Source organism: Mastacembelus armatus, chromosome 4 (genome assembly GCF_900324485.2).
Source record: "Mastacembelus armatus chromosome 4, fMasArm1.2, whole genome shotgun sequence".
Classification (NCBI taxonomy): Eukaryota; Metazoa; Chordata; class Actinopteri; order Synbranchiformes; family Mastacembelidae; genus Mastacembelus; species Mastacembelus armatus.
Genome location: NC_046636.1, coordinates 2,176,122 through 2,189,893, shown reverse-complemented (window position 1 = coordinate 2,189,893; position 13,772 = coordinate 2,176,122). Strand labels below are relative to the sequence as shown.

The window sequence follows — 13,772 nt, the reverse complement described above, 5'->3', positions numbered from 1 at the left end:
AGACCATGCTGTCCCTCTTTCTGCAGACCAGGCCGGGTTGCAGGATGGTGAAGTGTCCCCACGTCTCTGTCCCACTTCCAGTTCCTCAGCTGTCTCCACAGAGACCTGGAACCTGAATAGAGTTTCATTCAAAACTGCTATCTGACGATCTGGCTCCTAAACCAGAATGGAGACAGCTCTATTAGGCACCTGGAGACCTAACAAGCATTTAAACCTCTTTTTTCCTGCCATAGATCTTTTCATGTTCTTTCTCAAACATACTCATACAAGCTTGGACACAGTTTATCATTGCCAAGTTTATTCAAGAGGGTGTTTCTTCTTGCATGTGTGGACCTGCTTGAATTCATCTGCTGCTGTTAATTCTATGAAACCAGTGTAATTATTAGAACAAAGAGGGAGAAACGTTTTCAAACACGGTTTTTCCATATGTTAACTAAACATTTTTCAAAAATCTTTAAGGTTTCTGTAGATTGTGTGTGTGTACAACTCATTCATACTTTGATTTGTGTAAATTTTGGTGGCTGGTTACTGCCATCTATTGGCATAACTGCAAACTACACTCTTGATTTTTAAGGCTCACTTCAACCAAAATTACAAAACACTATATTTTGAGAAAAAAAATTGAAGATTGAAATTTCATTTGTGGTGTTCAAAGCTGTGAAGGATTATTTTGCACTAATAAATAATTTCATTTAATGTGAACAACAGATGAAACAACAGTAACTACTTTATTAGGGGGTGATATTTCAGTTGTGTGGTATCATCCATCCATCCATTATCTATACCCCCTTAGTCCTAACCAGGGTCCCAGGGATCTGCTGGAGCCTATCCCAGCTCTCCTTGGGTGAAAGGCAGGGGTACACCCTGGGCAGTTCACCAGTCCATCACAACGTAGTCTGTTATCAGCTTCTTCCAATTCCCCCAAGTGAAAATGAATTCATGCAGCCTTAAAAAAAAACTTTATATCAACATGTCTTCACAGAAAGTTGGAAATTTTAGGCCCTTGTGTAAAAATCAGAACTATAGATCATGAGAACTATTTTCTGGATTGTAAATAATTTTACTTTACCAGCGGTTCTGCGTACCAGAAACAAAATACCATACACCTCTGTTGTACAGTGGTGAAGGCAGAAATCTCTGTTCTAAATCCTGGCCAAATAAAACTGAAGCTGTCTACATGGAAGGATACTAGATGTGTGTGGAAGAAATCTTGTAATTTGGGTAAAATGACCCTTTAATGACCCCATAAAGACACTGTTGTAACTACAAATTTTCAACATTTGTCACACAAAAGAACTGTTTTTGATCTCTTATTAGAGTAGAAGAGAAAATGATAATGACTTTTTTTTAATGGCACCATGACTGTACATTAATATGTATTGAAATTACTGCTAAACATATTACAGCTACATTAGTAATAAACATATAAACATGGTCAGATTATGTATCTAATTATTATTATGTTTTTGCAGAGTCATGTGACATATAATGCATAAATTCACAGATACACTGTCTTTAATTCTAATGTACAATAACTGTTAATATACAAAAAAATATATGACAAGTATATTAGGAAAAAAGACTTTTACAAATCTGTAAAAAGGGATAAATACTTTGAACAATATATAAACACAATAAATCCATTTTAAGTATAGAATAACCACATCATTGGCTTTGTCTTGTATTTTTTGAAATAATAAAATTGGTCTTGTGGTTTGTACACCCAGAATTATAATTTCACATAGAAACATATGTTTATGTGCAGATTTCTTCATGTTTAATCAGAAGTTGATTAGTTATTTTTAATTGCCAGCAACAAGGAAACTCAGTGTGATGTGGAACATTTGAAGACACATTTCATAGTAGATCCTCTGTGAGAACATATGTGATTTTATTTGATTAAAGAGACATGCTCAGAAGTAGTGACAGCCTTCGTCTGACGGTCTTGCTTCCCTCTGGTGGCAACGTCCTCCAGTGCACTCAGAACAAAAATGCAGGTTTTCTGGATCAGGTGCTGGAGTGTGTAGATTTGTAGTTTTTGGCTCTTGGGAATAAAGTTGTTACAAAGGTCATCCTTTTATTTATTTATTTGTATTTTCTCTTAGATCCTTACTCAAATGTACACAATGTTTGAGTGGGAAGTTGACCCCAGTCCAGGTTCTCTGCTCCAGGTTCGAGTCTCTTTCTATTTACTTTTTGTTTGACCCGATCATGACCTTTGAGACAAAGTTGACGATAGCGCTTGCCGGCTGCTCCGGGTCATGCTCAGCAAACAGATGGCACATGTTTTCTGTCTCACTCTGAGACTTCCTAGCTACAAAACCAAAGATCCTGGAAAGAGGTAAAGGGAATACAGAAGATGTACAGATGTTATTCAAACTGCTAAGTATAATAAGATGCAACTCAACTACAATGAATGTGGTTGCATTTTATGCATCTCTGAGGTCATTCTATATCTCTTTATAACTGCTTTGCATCTCTTTATAATAATTTTGTTTCTTTATGGTTGTTTTTCATCTTATGGACATTTTGCAGGTGTTTTTGTTTATTTTCCATCTCTCTGTTGTTTTGTATCTCTTTGAGATCAGTTTATGTTTTTTAATATAATATTATATAATATAATATATGAGTATAGATAATGAATTAATGAATGGATTATTTAGGGCCGAACTACTTCTCGTCTAAAATTATTTGCGGGTACGCGCATTTATACATCAGCTTCACCCTGTTAATAGTCATATTAATCCGCGGCAAAACAAAATAACAGGTTTTAATACCTTCTGACCTTTTCGTTAACTTTTACGGACTTTAGAGCCTGTGAGTCAAACTTATAGCATATAACTAAATGTGGCATATTATTTTTTTCGTGTTAGCAAAACTAAGCGGTCAAAACATTCAGGTGGTATTAAACTAACGTTAGCAGTTTCCCGCTTTTAGCATTAGCCGTGTTTCGGGTTCTAGCTAGCTAGCTTTTAGAGTTAGCTAACGTTAGCTTACGAAAACAGTCGCTAATCGTCGCTGTTTCCGGTTAAAATGAAATAGTGGGTCATATTAGTTTTCACTAACATTTTATTTACTTAAACTAATGTTCCACCAACGTCAAATTTTCTGTTTTCGGGTTCGTGTGCTCTGTGCAAACCGATGAAGAAGCAGACTTCAACCAAAGATTGCTTATGAGGTAAGAAATGTCACTCTGTGACAAGCTGAGTAATTAGAGTGGGCTTAGTGTTTCTGTAGTTTTACCAGAGTGAGAGGTCGCCACATGTTAAAAGGTCATTCATTTGCAGTTGAATAGGGACGTGTTCCTGTCTGTCATTGGGCCCCAGATAGTTTGTTGTCAGTTAAGTTAGTTTTCCCTACATAGTTAGTATCTAATACATTTTTATGGTCACTAGTGCACCTCAAATAAAAGTCACCATTAGGTTTTTACTTCGTTTTAATTAGTTTTCTCAATGACTAATGGGCTAAGCTGACTTATGTGTAATATTTGTAAGGAGCCTGCTCAGTGTAGCTTTTGTTTTCATTTTTGTCTTTTTTCTGGACCCTCGCCAGTTTGAACCCCTGTTCTAATGATATATGTGGATGCTACTTATTACCTGTATTATATCTGTATTACAGAGACCTCAGAACAGAGTTGCGATGTCTGTCTTTATTTAATGTAAATTGATAAAATAAACTACCTTTTCTGTACTTAAATAAGAAAGAAAATTATACACAATGCACCTGAACAGATCACTGAATAAAAACTTACTTTGCTGTGGAACCGCTGTCTCGTGTCCATCTGTTAAGTCAGAAAGATATTATGAAATTATTTTACACAGTTATCACATACTGGTCATCAGGTGTTCACATTTATATATGATATATATACTTTGATATGGGATTAAATATACATTCATGATTCTGTCTGCATGAAGTGGAATAAGCTATTAAAATCACAAAGCTCTGGATGAGAAATTGTCATTTAAACAGCCATCTTATGATTTTGTCTAAATATAGTCAAAGCTGGATTTGGATGTCAATTTCCCAATTTTAGCCAAATTCTGAAGTAATTTTAAATGATTTCTGTGTTAAATCATGTATTATGACTCCGTGCAATATATTTTGTCTTATTTGGCAACATATGGTGTTGTAGTGATATACTGTAGTCACTTTACCTGGTATACTGTACATACCCATAGGCACATATCTACACACTTATAGTTTTTGTAGCTTCATAAATTTGTTCCACTTTACTGTACTGTATTTACTGTTGCAACAACGCAATGGGGGACAAATAAAGGTTTTCTTTTCTCATATAAAGTTGTCTAGGAGTTAAAAAATTTAGGCTTTAATTATTTGAGTCTACATTCTCATTTACTGTTACAGAAGGAACAACCGTGTGCTTTCTCAAATTTTGCAAAAGAAAATCACTGTAAGACCACAATAAACAGAAACTACGACTGGTTCAAAACTAATCTGGTACTATTCAAACAAAGGGACTTTACTTCTTCAACAGTTTAGGCTATTCAAAAAGGAGTTTTTGTATTGTATGTGAATCATCTTATAGGAATGGCCACGATAGTGCAGCTAAGGTGGGGTCAACAGCAATATGTACCAATAATTTCAATATTGCACTACATGTAAATAATGTCTCAGTACTCACTTCCTGCCCTGTGGGTCCAGAGAACAGAAAATAACAGTGTTGACAGCATAGTGTCTTCTGAAGAACAGCCTGCAGGATCAGAGACATACAGTTTGAACAGTGTGTGGATTCACAAGTGATCACACCTGAATCTGTGTGTGTGTGTGTGTGTGTGTGTGTGCTTGGTCTGCAGATGCAAAAACACCTACTTCCTCTGGTTGTCTGTCAGTGTGATTCCCTGTGCCGACACTTTGAAGTGGACGATGGTTGAAGGTGGTGGTGGGTCCAAGGAGAGTGTCAGCGTGGTCGCCTTCTGAACCGCCTGGTGTCCTGTCAGAGACTCCAGCTCCACAGAGCCCAGGTACCACACATTACATGCTACATAGACACATGAATTAAATAAATTTGTTACTGATTTTAATCACTATCGCCGATGATACATGAGTTAAAAAACAGCAACACAGATTTGTGTACATTTCTATACCTGCTCCCTGTTTGAGGAGTTCAGCTGCTGAGTTTGTTGCCGTTTGTGCAGATGAGTCATTTAGTTCCTCCACTGGGTCTGCAAGCAAACACACACACACACACAGATAAATTCTATGCCCATTTATGCACTTTCTACTTGTTTAAACATTTTGTCAGGCATGCACACACAGTACAGGATGCTTATATTAACAAGAAATATTTGTGCTGCCATTTAAAAATTCAGCTTTTTTCTGACTTCATTGATGTTGTAAGTTATATTTAAGAATTTTAAAGAAATTTTCAACAATAACCAAAGTGAATCTAAAAGTTGCCAAATCTGTGGAGGTTTGGTGACACTTAAATATTTAATTATTATTTTATATATATTATTTGTAACACTTAGAAGTCTTCAGAAGGACTTTTTGTCCTTTTCAAAAGATGATGATGATGATGAGGTTTGATACCAGCTGTCGTCTTAACAAAAATGTGTTGCAAACAATGTTTTACCTCTGTCAGGCAGGATTAGTTTACAGGGCAGAGCCAGAGGGGTGATGGAGTGCTGGCACACCAGAGCTGTGAGACTTCCTGTCAGGAAAATTAAAAATAATACCATAATCAGTATTTTACAAACAAATCCATTACCCAGACGCACAAATGGGCTCGTTATCATAGAATATGTGAAAAAAGCTGGTGCCAGCTGCATTTCATCAAACTGACCACTAGATGATGGCAGAGGAAACACATTGAAAACCTAGTTTACTGTACAGCCTCACTGGGTCCACCCTTGTGGACTAATATAGGTGACTTTGAAAAACTAATTTACCCTCTGGACTGAGTTATAGTGCTGAAGACAGCACTTTAAACTCAACTCAATTTAATGTTTTTTATTGTACCATGGGATGGATAGAGATTAGTGGAACATTTTACTATTTCCATTACCTTTTCTTATAAAAGACTTTGAAAAAGTGAATGAGAGGCATTTACTCTCTGATGATCTCAGGAGTGTTGGGTGATATTTTCATGTCTTTTAATACAACAGAAAAGTACCAACTCATCATAAAGTTGTACTACTCATGACAAGAAGTACTGTTTTATGTAAGTTTTGGATTTATTGGATTTCTACATCAATGTGATAAAGTGTCTTGATTTGTCAGGTACTTTATTCATCACATTAGACAAAAGAAGCATGGAATAGAATATTAATGGTGCAATAACATGTAAAAGTAAATACATATTTTTGTCTGTTTGATTTTATCACTGAGACCTTGCTGAAATGTTTAGAAATATGACAACTTAGGCAGACACTGATTACATGTCGAGCATTCTCACCAAAGTAGGGCTCATTAGGGCAGCCTTTAAGACGAACTCCTTTCTGTGTGCACTCTATCAGAAAGTGTCTCACTAGCTCATTGGACAGGTCTCCCACTGCAGAGATAGAGACATTATTTCAGTGTATTTTTGCATGTACTGGATACTGTTATACTTTACAGGCAGACGGACAACTGGAAAGATTATTGTGTTGCTGGTTATGCATATACTAGGGGAACTAGGGAACTTTAACATACCACAAAAATATGTGTATGTGTAAAAACAATCACACATACAAATACAATCAAAGGAAATACAAAGAAACCTACCTTTCTTACTCTGTTGTAACACAGATGGAGGGGGCGTGGCCACCTTCATGGCTAGTCCGTACGCCCCCCGAAATGAATGACTGTCTCTGACAATGAACGAGCCCGGCTCTTTATCCTTTAGCACTGCGATGGCTGTACAGCAGGTCATCAGAAGAGGGAGACACAGATAAGCTAAAGTTAGAGTTCCCATGTTCAAACTGTATATGGAGGAAAACCTTTGCACAAGGGCGTACTATCTGTTCACAAGTGGCCATTAGGCTTTCCTGTCCAAGACCAGTGTTTACCTTGGTCTCTGGAAATGTCAGGCTTGTACCAGAACTTGGACGTGTCCTGAACAAACTTCACAGTGTCTTGCTTACTCCCATAGTCTGCAAGACACAGATGATAGTGGTTTGTTAGGTTCCAGAGTGGCTTTGACCCAAAAATGCCAAGGAAGCTGAGACAAAAATACAGTGAGAGACTGGGTTAAAGGGTCAGTACACCCAAATCACAAAAAGAACCCCAAAGTGTAGCACTCAGGAATAGGGATACAGTATGTACACATGCAGATAGTTTGTGTTACGTATTTGCCTTTGAGACATTGAGGTTAGGGTGAATCCAATTTTGGGTTTGGTACTAAAAGCACTGTAAACCTTTTAAAACTGAACAAAAGGTCTTATTGTAGAGCCAGTGTCCCAGTTACTTGTTACTGAAGCAGCATCATTTTGAAATCTCAGTATTTTTGACATTTTTCTTGAAAAATTGTTACTGACCTGTGCTTTGATATTTTTAAGGGATTTTTAAGTATTTATTTTTAAATGATAGCAAACATCACAGTATTACATTGAAATTAAATTGAAAGTCATGGCATGACACTGACTTAGAATTGTAATCTCGGTGAAGTCTTTTATCATTAATGGAAAAGAAAAGAGAAGAATAGTTTGCATTGATGAAGGGACTGACTAAGCTGGAATAAACAAATATATATCCTAAGATGTATAATTTTTGTCAGGAATGACAGAAAATTGGTTATTACATCTCCAGACTATTGTATGTGGGACATTATACCTGCGCTGGGGGACGGGGCCCCACTGAGTCCTCTGAGGGGGTCAGGGGTCATGGAGGATGAGAAGGGGATGCTGAGACTGCTGCCACTCTGAGGGCTGGAAAATCCGCTTAGTGACGGGGAGCGGGAGCCAATCTCACCCCCTTCTCCCCCTCTCCTCTTCTCGGGCAGTAGTGGAGCCAGAACTCCATCTCCCCCAAGGCCCAGACTCCCAAGGCCCTCCATGGCCTCCAGCAGGCTGTGATCCAGGCTGCCATTCCCCAACAACAAAGAGGATAAGTCTGTGCTATCTGCCTCTCTGCAGACCCCCGGACCTCCACCAAGGCTTTTCAGAGCTCCCCGGGGAGAACTTTGACCATCAGGAGAGCTGAGGGAGAGTGGCGGTGAGGGCTGGTGGGGATATGGGGAGTTTAAGGAGTTTGGAGTCCTGTCATGCCACACTGGAGGAGGTGTGGAGCTGCAGAGAAAGAAGAAGGGTCAGAGGATGATACCAAGGCATGCAACTGGCTCAGCTGCTGTCAAACACCTTCTTTTTAAGATATATTTTGTTTTGTGTTTGTCAAAAAGCATCAACTTATGATGTCAGTATAGTGTGTAATTAGCCCTGTTTCAAGAATTTCTTATGGTAAAATTTAGTTTTCCTTCATTCCAATCTTTTCAGAAAGAGAAACACATTATTTTAAAAATTGGTCAGCGTTATTAGACCTGTGTAATTTTTACTATTAGATTGGTTTAATGCACGTTAGATAGGCTCTCTCCTTCAAGGTCAGCAACCCTGCCCCCAGAATTATGACTAACACCTGTCTGTCCATGTTAACAACTAGTGACACCTTCTGATGAAAGGGGCATCCATGACTCATTTGGTTTGCTGATAATGTAAAGCGACATTAATGAGTTTTAGAGGGTTTTTGTTGTATTGTCATATTCTTTACTCAAGTCTACCAGTTCTTTGATGAAGTATATGATTTGGCTAGAGTGAACGGAGCTAAGTGGTTTGATATGGTCGTTTGGTCAGCTATGATTTTTAGCAGTAGAAAGCAGGTGAGTATGTGTGGGGGTACCTCTCTGTGTGTGGGAGGGGGCTTCCTGACGACACTGAGCACATGGAGCCAAAGATCCTCTGACAGGAAGCTGGGTTGACTGACACATCTGACCTGAACAGCTCTCCCTCTGTGGAGCTGCTGCTGTGGTTCACACTGTCCAGGAAACTCCGGGAATCTGAAACAAAAAAAAAAACGAAGTCACTCCCTTTTTACTACATATAGTCATCATATAGAGAAGAACCAAGTGTACTGTAAAAAAAATCCCTGAATAAGAGACCTGTAAGAGAAACCCAATAACTGCCTGTCTAGCTACAGTTTTACTGAAGGCTGTTCTTTTTTGCTTCCGTCAGGACCCTACCTTTGTTTGGATTGTACTGCAGACCCATCAATGTGTAACAGCAGAGCAGAAGCACACCTGCCATTTCTGAGAAAGATTATGCAGCTTTGTTTTTCAGGGAATAATTCCTGGAGCAAGTTGAATTTTTCGTCAAAACAAAGAAAATATGTAAAGTATTGCCAACCTTCATTCTTCACTGTGAACTCAGAAGAGTTTCAATGTGAGATTTTTGCAGTAATAGGATTATCAACTTTTTTTTTTTTTTTTTTTTTTTTACACCTTTTCTAATAGGTACTAAAACATTTTACACTTTCTCCAAAAGTGTCCCTTTTACAAAGTACTTTATGTTTGTAAAGCAAAATGTGCAATTTGCCCCAGATATACAGTTTATTCCTTTGCTGCTAATTGCTTTGGCCATGGCTGTTTGCTGCTCTTGCTTTCCTTCTGACTCAGAGAAGAATGAGAAATGATTTGAATGAAATCAGTTTATCCCGAGGGCTTTTGGAAGCTTACGTTGACTGTCGTTTAATGTCATGTTTGTTGGAGAGATTTATGAATGAGAGATGACAACAGAGGTCTTGATAGCAGAGTTAGAATTGTGTTGAATATGGAGCACAAACTGTCATTTTCATATTTGTTTGGGGTGTACGTACTGATTAGAGAGCTTTAGACTCATTGTTGGGTGTATGATGTTTGGACAGAACCAAGCAGGCAGCTGTCTCCAGTCTTTATGCTAAGCTGTGTGTGTTGTGTGCTGTTACTGCTCTGTAGTTGAAGTGTGGACATGAGAATGAACCTTCTTGTCTTTGTCTTTGTAAGTCAGTGGAAGCATCTAAAACAATGTATTGTGTATCTTGAAGCTTACGTTGTAGACCTTATACAATCTGCTTTGCTTTTATTATAATCATGAAGCAAATTAAAACTTATATTTAAGCAGAGCGCAGACTGACTGCGTACAGTAGAGGCAGAGGTGTGTGTGATGTTGAAGGGCATTTCAAACATCCCAACATAACATCCTGACATTCTGAAAACACAGTGTGTCATTCAGCAAACATGAGGGCAGGCCTCCCCAGGCCACAGACAGGCCTATGAAGTACGATGAGTCACTGTGAAAAGAGTCAGTCATTATAAAGAGCTCCTTGTTCAGCCGACTGCCCCCCCACACTTCTCTGCCCCTTTCTCCCTCCACCCCCTCTCCCCTCATCCACTTCTTTCCTCCATTCAAGCACCCTGAGATGGAGGAATTTGGACACAACCACTGCCTTTGTTTGTGATCATATTGAACAAGCCACATGATCTGTAGTTGATTATATAGACGCACGTGTCGATAATGAATTTGAAAAGTGCATGATGCAACAGCTTTTAATGGCTGAAAACTGGACTTGACTTGATTTGTTTACATGTATAAATCCTGTTGTACTGTAGTGTGGATTTAACATGTAAAACTTATTATTATACACCTGGTTTTAAACTACCCAGTGGTTTATAGTATAAACTAATTTAAACTAGTTCCAGCTTGACTGACTGTAACACTAAAATGCTGCTTACATGTTATAATATTAATGTGACTTTCCAAAGCAGGCGCTTCCCACACAAATTTCTCTGACTACATCATGTACGGTGTATCATATGTCTGTAAGTGTGACCATAATGACAGCTGCTCTGAGCAGGACTCATTTTTAATATCAGTACATTTTACTGGTACATTTTCTTTAAAGCAAAAAGTGACTTTGAGCATCATGCATGGAGGTTTTTGAGGATTTACCTGCTATAGAAAAAAAATAGCAAAAACAAATTCTGCATGTTGACTAGAGCTGTTTTAAATAAGTAACCAAAATTTTTAAATAGTTTAAATGAATTTTGAGCCTGGTCTGAGACTTTGTCTGAAATCAGTCCCTATATTTACCACTTTTTGCACCGTAATCCCACAATGCAACATATGAAAGTCTGAATTCTGTCTATGCTGACACACAAGATTAGAATTCATAAAGCTCTGAAATCTCATTTCACAAAGTCAGTAAACAGACCTCATGCTCTCATCACTGTTATACAGAAGTCTGCAGAAACTAAGATAACGCAGGTTGTTGTTGTTGTTGTTGTTATTGACTTCTGGAAACAAATATAACTGGAGGGAATTCACTGAGGACAACAAGATTCCTCAAACATTCCCACAGTTGCTGTGAGTTTTTCTCTCTCGGGATGATTCCCAGAAATCTGAGCTTTATCTCTCTCACTGCGTTCCCACGGCTGATGCTCCTCACTGTGGTTTGTCACATCTGCTGCTCCATAGATCGTCTCAGCTCATCCAGTTAATTACAGAACAGCCAAATCTGTGGCAACACCATGTGACTCCAACTTGACCTCTGACCTCAAATCAGACTCTGCCCTGTGAGGCTTCCCTGGTGGTTATTACACCCCAACACTCCTTTCACTTCTTGTATCCATGCTGCATAGTATCCATAGCTACTCACTTTCAGCCAGACACTCATTAATAAAGACCCTGGAGAGATGCACAGACAGAGAATGTAATGGTCTCAGTGTGAAACTGGCAGATTTGATAAATATTCTTGTACTTAATTATAAAAAATTGAATATTTACAAAAATAATTATTGATGGACAGTGTCCATGTTAAATAACAACTCAGCTCTGAATATACATCAGAATTTTGCTAATCTTGTTCCTAAAAGCAAGATTAGGATAGTGATAGTGTTTTTTTTTATGTACAAAATGTGAATGAAGCTTATTCTAATGTCTGAGGCCATCATGACATATTCAGATGTCCAGTTTAAAATTAAACTGAGTTAAAAATATATTTTTATTTAGAATAATAAAGCACTTAATTCAAAGCTTCAGTTTGAAATAAGTCTTGAAGAATTGATACATTAGCTGCTCGAGCAGGATGCGTTTTCATGTGGGACAGTCTTTTATGTCTCAAATTGTTTCGTATGCTGTATGTAACATATAGCATCGGTTACCTCATACTGTCACTTCTGACAGTAATCTTGATATACAAACACATATTTACCATCAATGCTGTTACAAACACCCTAAAAACCTTTGGGAGTTTTCTCCACTTTCTGTCTTTCTATTTTCTCCTCACTTCTGCAGGACTGACTGAGTACAAAGCTGCTTCTGTTAGGTCAATTCTGCAAAAACAATTCCAAATGGCAGAGACCCATGTGGGCACATCTGCCAGTCTCCACCAGCCAAACCAACCCCCTCTCCCTGACACACACTAATGGGTTGACACAGAGATGGTGACTCACTGTGACTCAGACTGAAAATGTCCTTTTATGCCAGGTACTGACATCTATCAATAAAATCACCATGAGCCTATCTGGAGCTAATATCTCCCTCCAGACCATGCAGGCTATTGCATAAGTGGTATGGTATGAAAGACAGGAAGCAGAAAAAGAAATGCAGAACAATGAAAAAGTCACATGCTCAATGTAGCTCAGAGCTCCTGTTTTTTTTATCAGACGAGGAAAAGCTTGTCATTGTCTTTTTCTTACACTCACGCGTTCAAACATTTACTCCCAGAGCCCGCACTCACACAGAAAAACATAATGATGCACATGGAGTTATGCAGGACACCAGTGGGTTTGCAGACTCCCTGCTAACCGCAGGAATGTAAGTGCGAGCACTTTTTCTCTCACACATAGACTGAGGATGACAAGTCTGATGGGCTATGGTATGTTATACAGCTGGTCACAGCAATCACAGGAAGAAGAGGTAAAATAGGTACCTGCTTTGCTCCCCAGACTAACCCTCCACATTAATAAGAACCTGATTTAAAAAAATGGTCTTGGGTGCATGCAGGTGAATTAAAAGGGCAGTTATTAAATAAAACAAAGCCATGAACATTTCAAATATTGGAAACTGATAATGCCAATTTACAAACATTGAAAGTTGAGTTGAAGAAATATTTATAGTTCAGATGCTGCAACTGTTACAAATTGGCCCAATCACAAGATGATAGTGGTGTACATCTAAAACGGTATTGATAAAAAGATCGAAATACAAAGATGATAGAAGTCCAGTTGTCCTAGAAGCTCATGTTTGTGTCCACCAGTCTAATATTCACTCTCTGACTATTGATCTGCTTGATCTTCCCCTTTGTATGTTTGGCGCTGAGCAGGTTATGCACAGTAGATTGATTAGGAGATTATCTGATTCTGATGAGAGCTAAAACATACAGTAAACGTTCCAACGATGAGATAATCAGAACGTGATCAACCGCCTAACCATACCATCTCCTCTTCAATAAAACTCATGCAACCTCAGTCCCTGCTGCTACCATTCAGAAGTCCTGGAAGTCTGACCAGAGAGAGGAGGAAAAACAAACAGCTCAGATTCCTCTGCCCGCTGTTTGGACCGACAGCCTCATTCAGTCAGTGGAGTGGCAGAGAGGCCAAATTATGAGCCAGCTGAAAGGGAGAGAAGAATAATACAAGTGCTAACAAGTGGGGAGAGAGGGTGAAGGGCCACGGTAAACAAGGCGGTATTTAAAAAGAATACTGTGATCACTGAAGTGTTTATTGCACTGGTGTCTAAAGTATTGTGATAATGAGCTGATGGCTTTGGAAACCAGGGTCAGAGCCACTGCTGTGGTTTCATTCA

The 13,772-nt window shown here is 38.5% G+C and overlaps 1 protein-coding gene across 3 annotated transcripts in view; it reads right to left on the bottom strand.

Annotated features, from left to right (window-relative positions):
- Positions 1-1,958: 1,958 nt before the first annotated feature.
- Positions 1,959-13,772, bottom strand: part of tns3.2 (tensin 3, tandem duplicate 2) — a 37,445-nt gene continuing 25,631 nt past the window's right edge. For all 3 annotated transcript variants that reach the window (XM_026323516.1, XM_026323518.1, XM_026323519.1), the window contains 11 exons: positions 8,833-8,989; positions 7,774-8,228; positions 7,011-7,094; positions 6,727-6,858; positions 6,419-6,514; positions 5,597-5,674; positions 5,109-5,186; positions 4,834-5,002; positions 4,646-4,714; positions 3,752-3,781; positions 1,959-2,331 (listed from right to left, as the gene is read on the bottom strand). In XM_026323516.1, the coding sequence (XP_026179301.1) occupies positions 2,190-2,331; positions 3,752-3,781; positions 4,646-4,714; positions 4,834-5,002; positions 5,109-5,186; positions 5,597-5,674; positions 6,419-6,514; positions 6,727-6,858; positions 7,011-7,094; positions 7,774-8,228; positions 8,833-8,989 (1,490 nt within the window). In that variant the 3' untranslated portion in view covers positions 1,959-2,189. The remainder of the gene's footprint in view (positions 2,332-3,751; positions 3,782-4,645; positions 4,715-4,833; positions 5,003-5,108; positions 5,187-5,596; positions 5,675-6,418; positions 6,515-6,726; positions 6,859-7,010; positions 7,095-7,773; positions 8,229-8,832; positions 8,990-13,772) is intronic.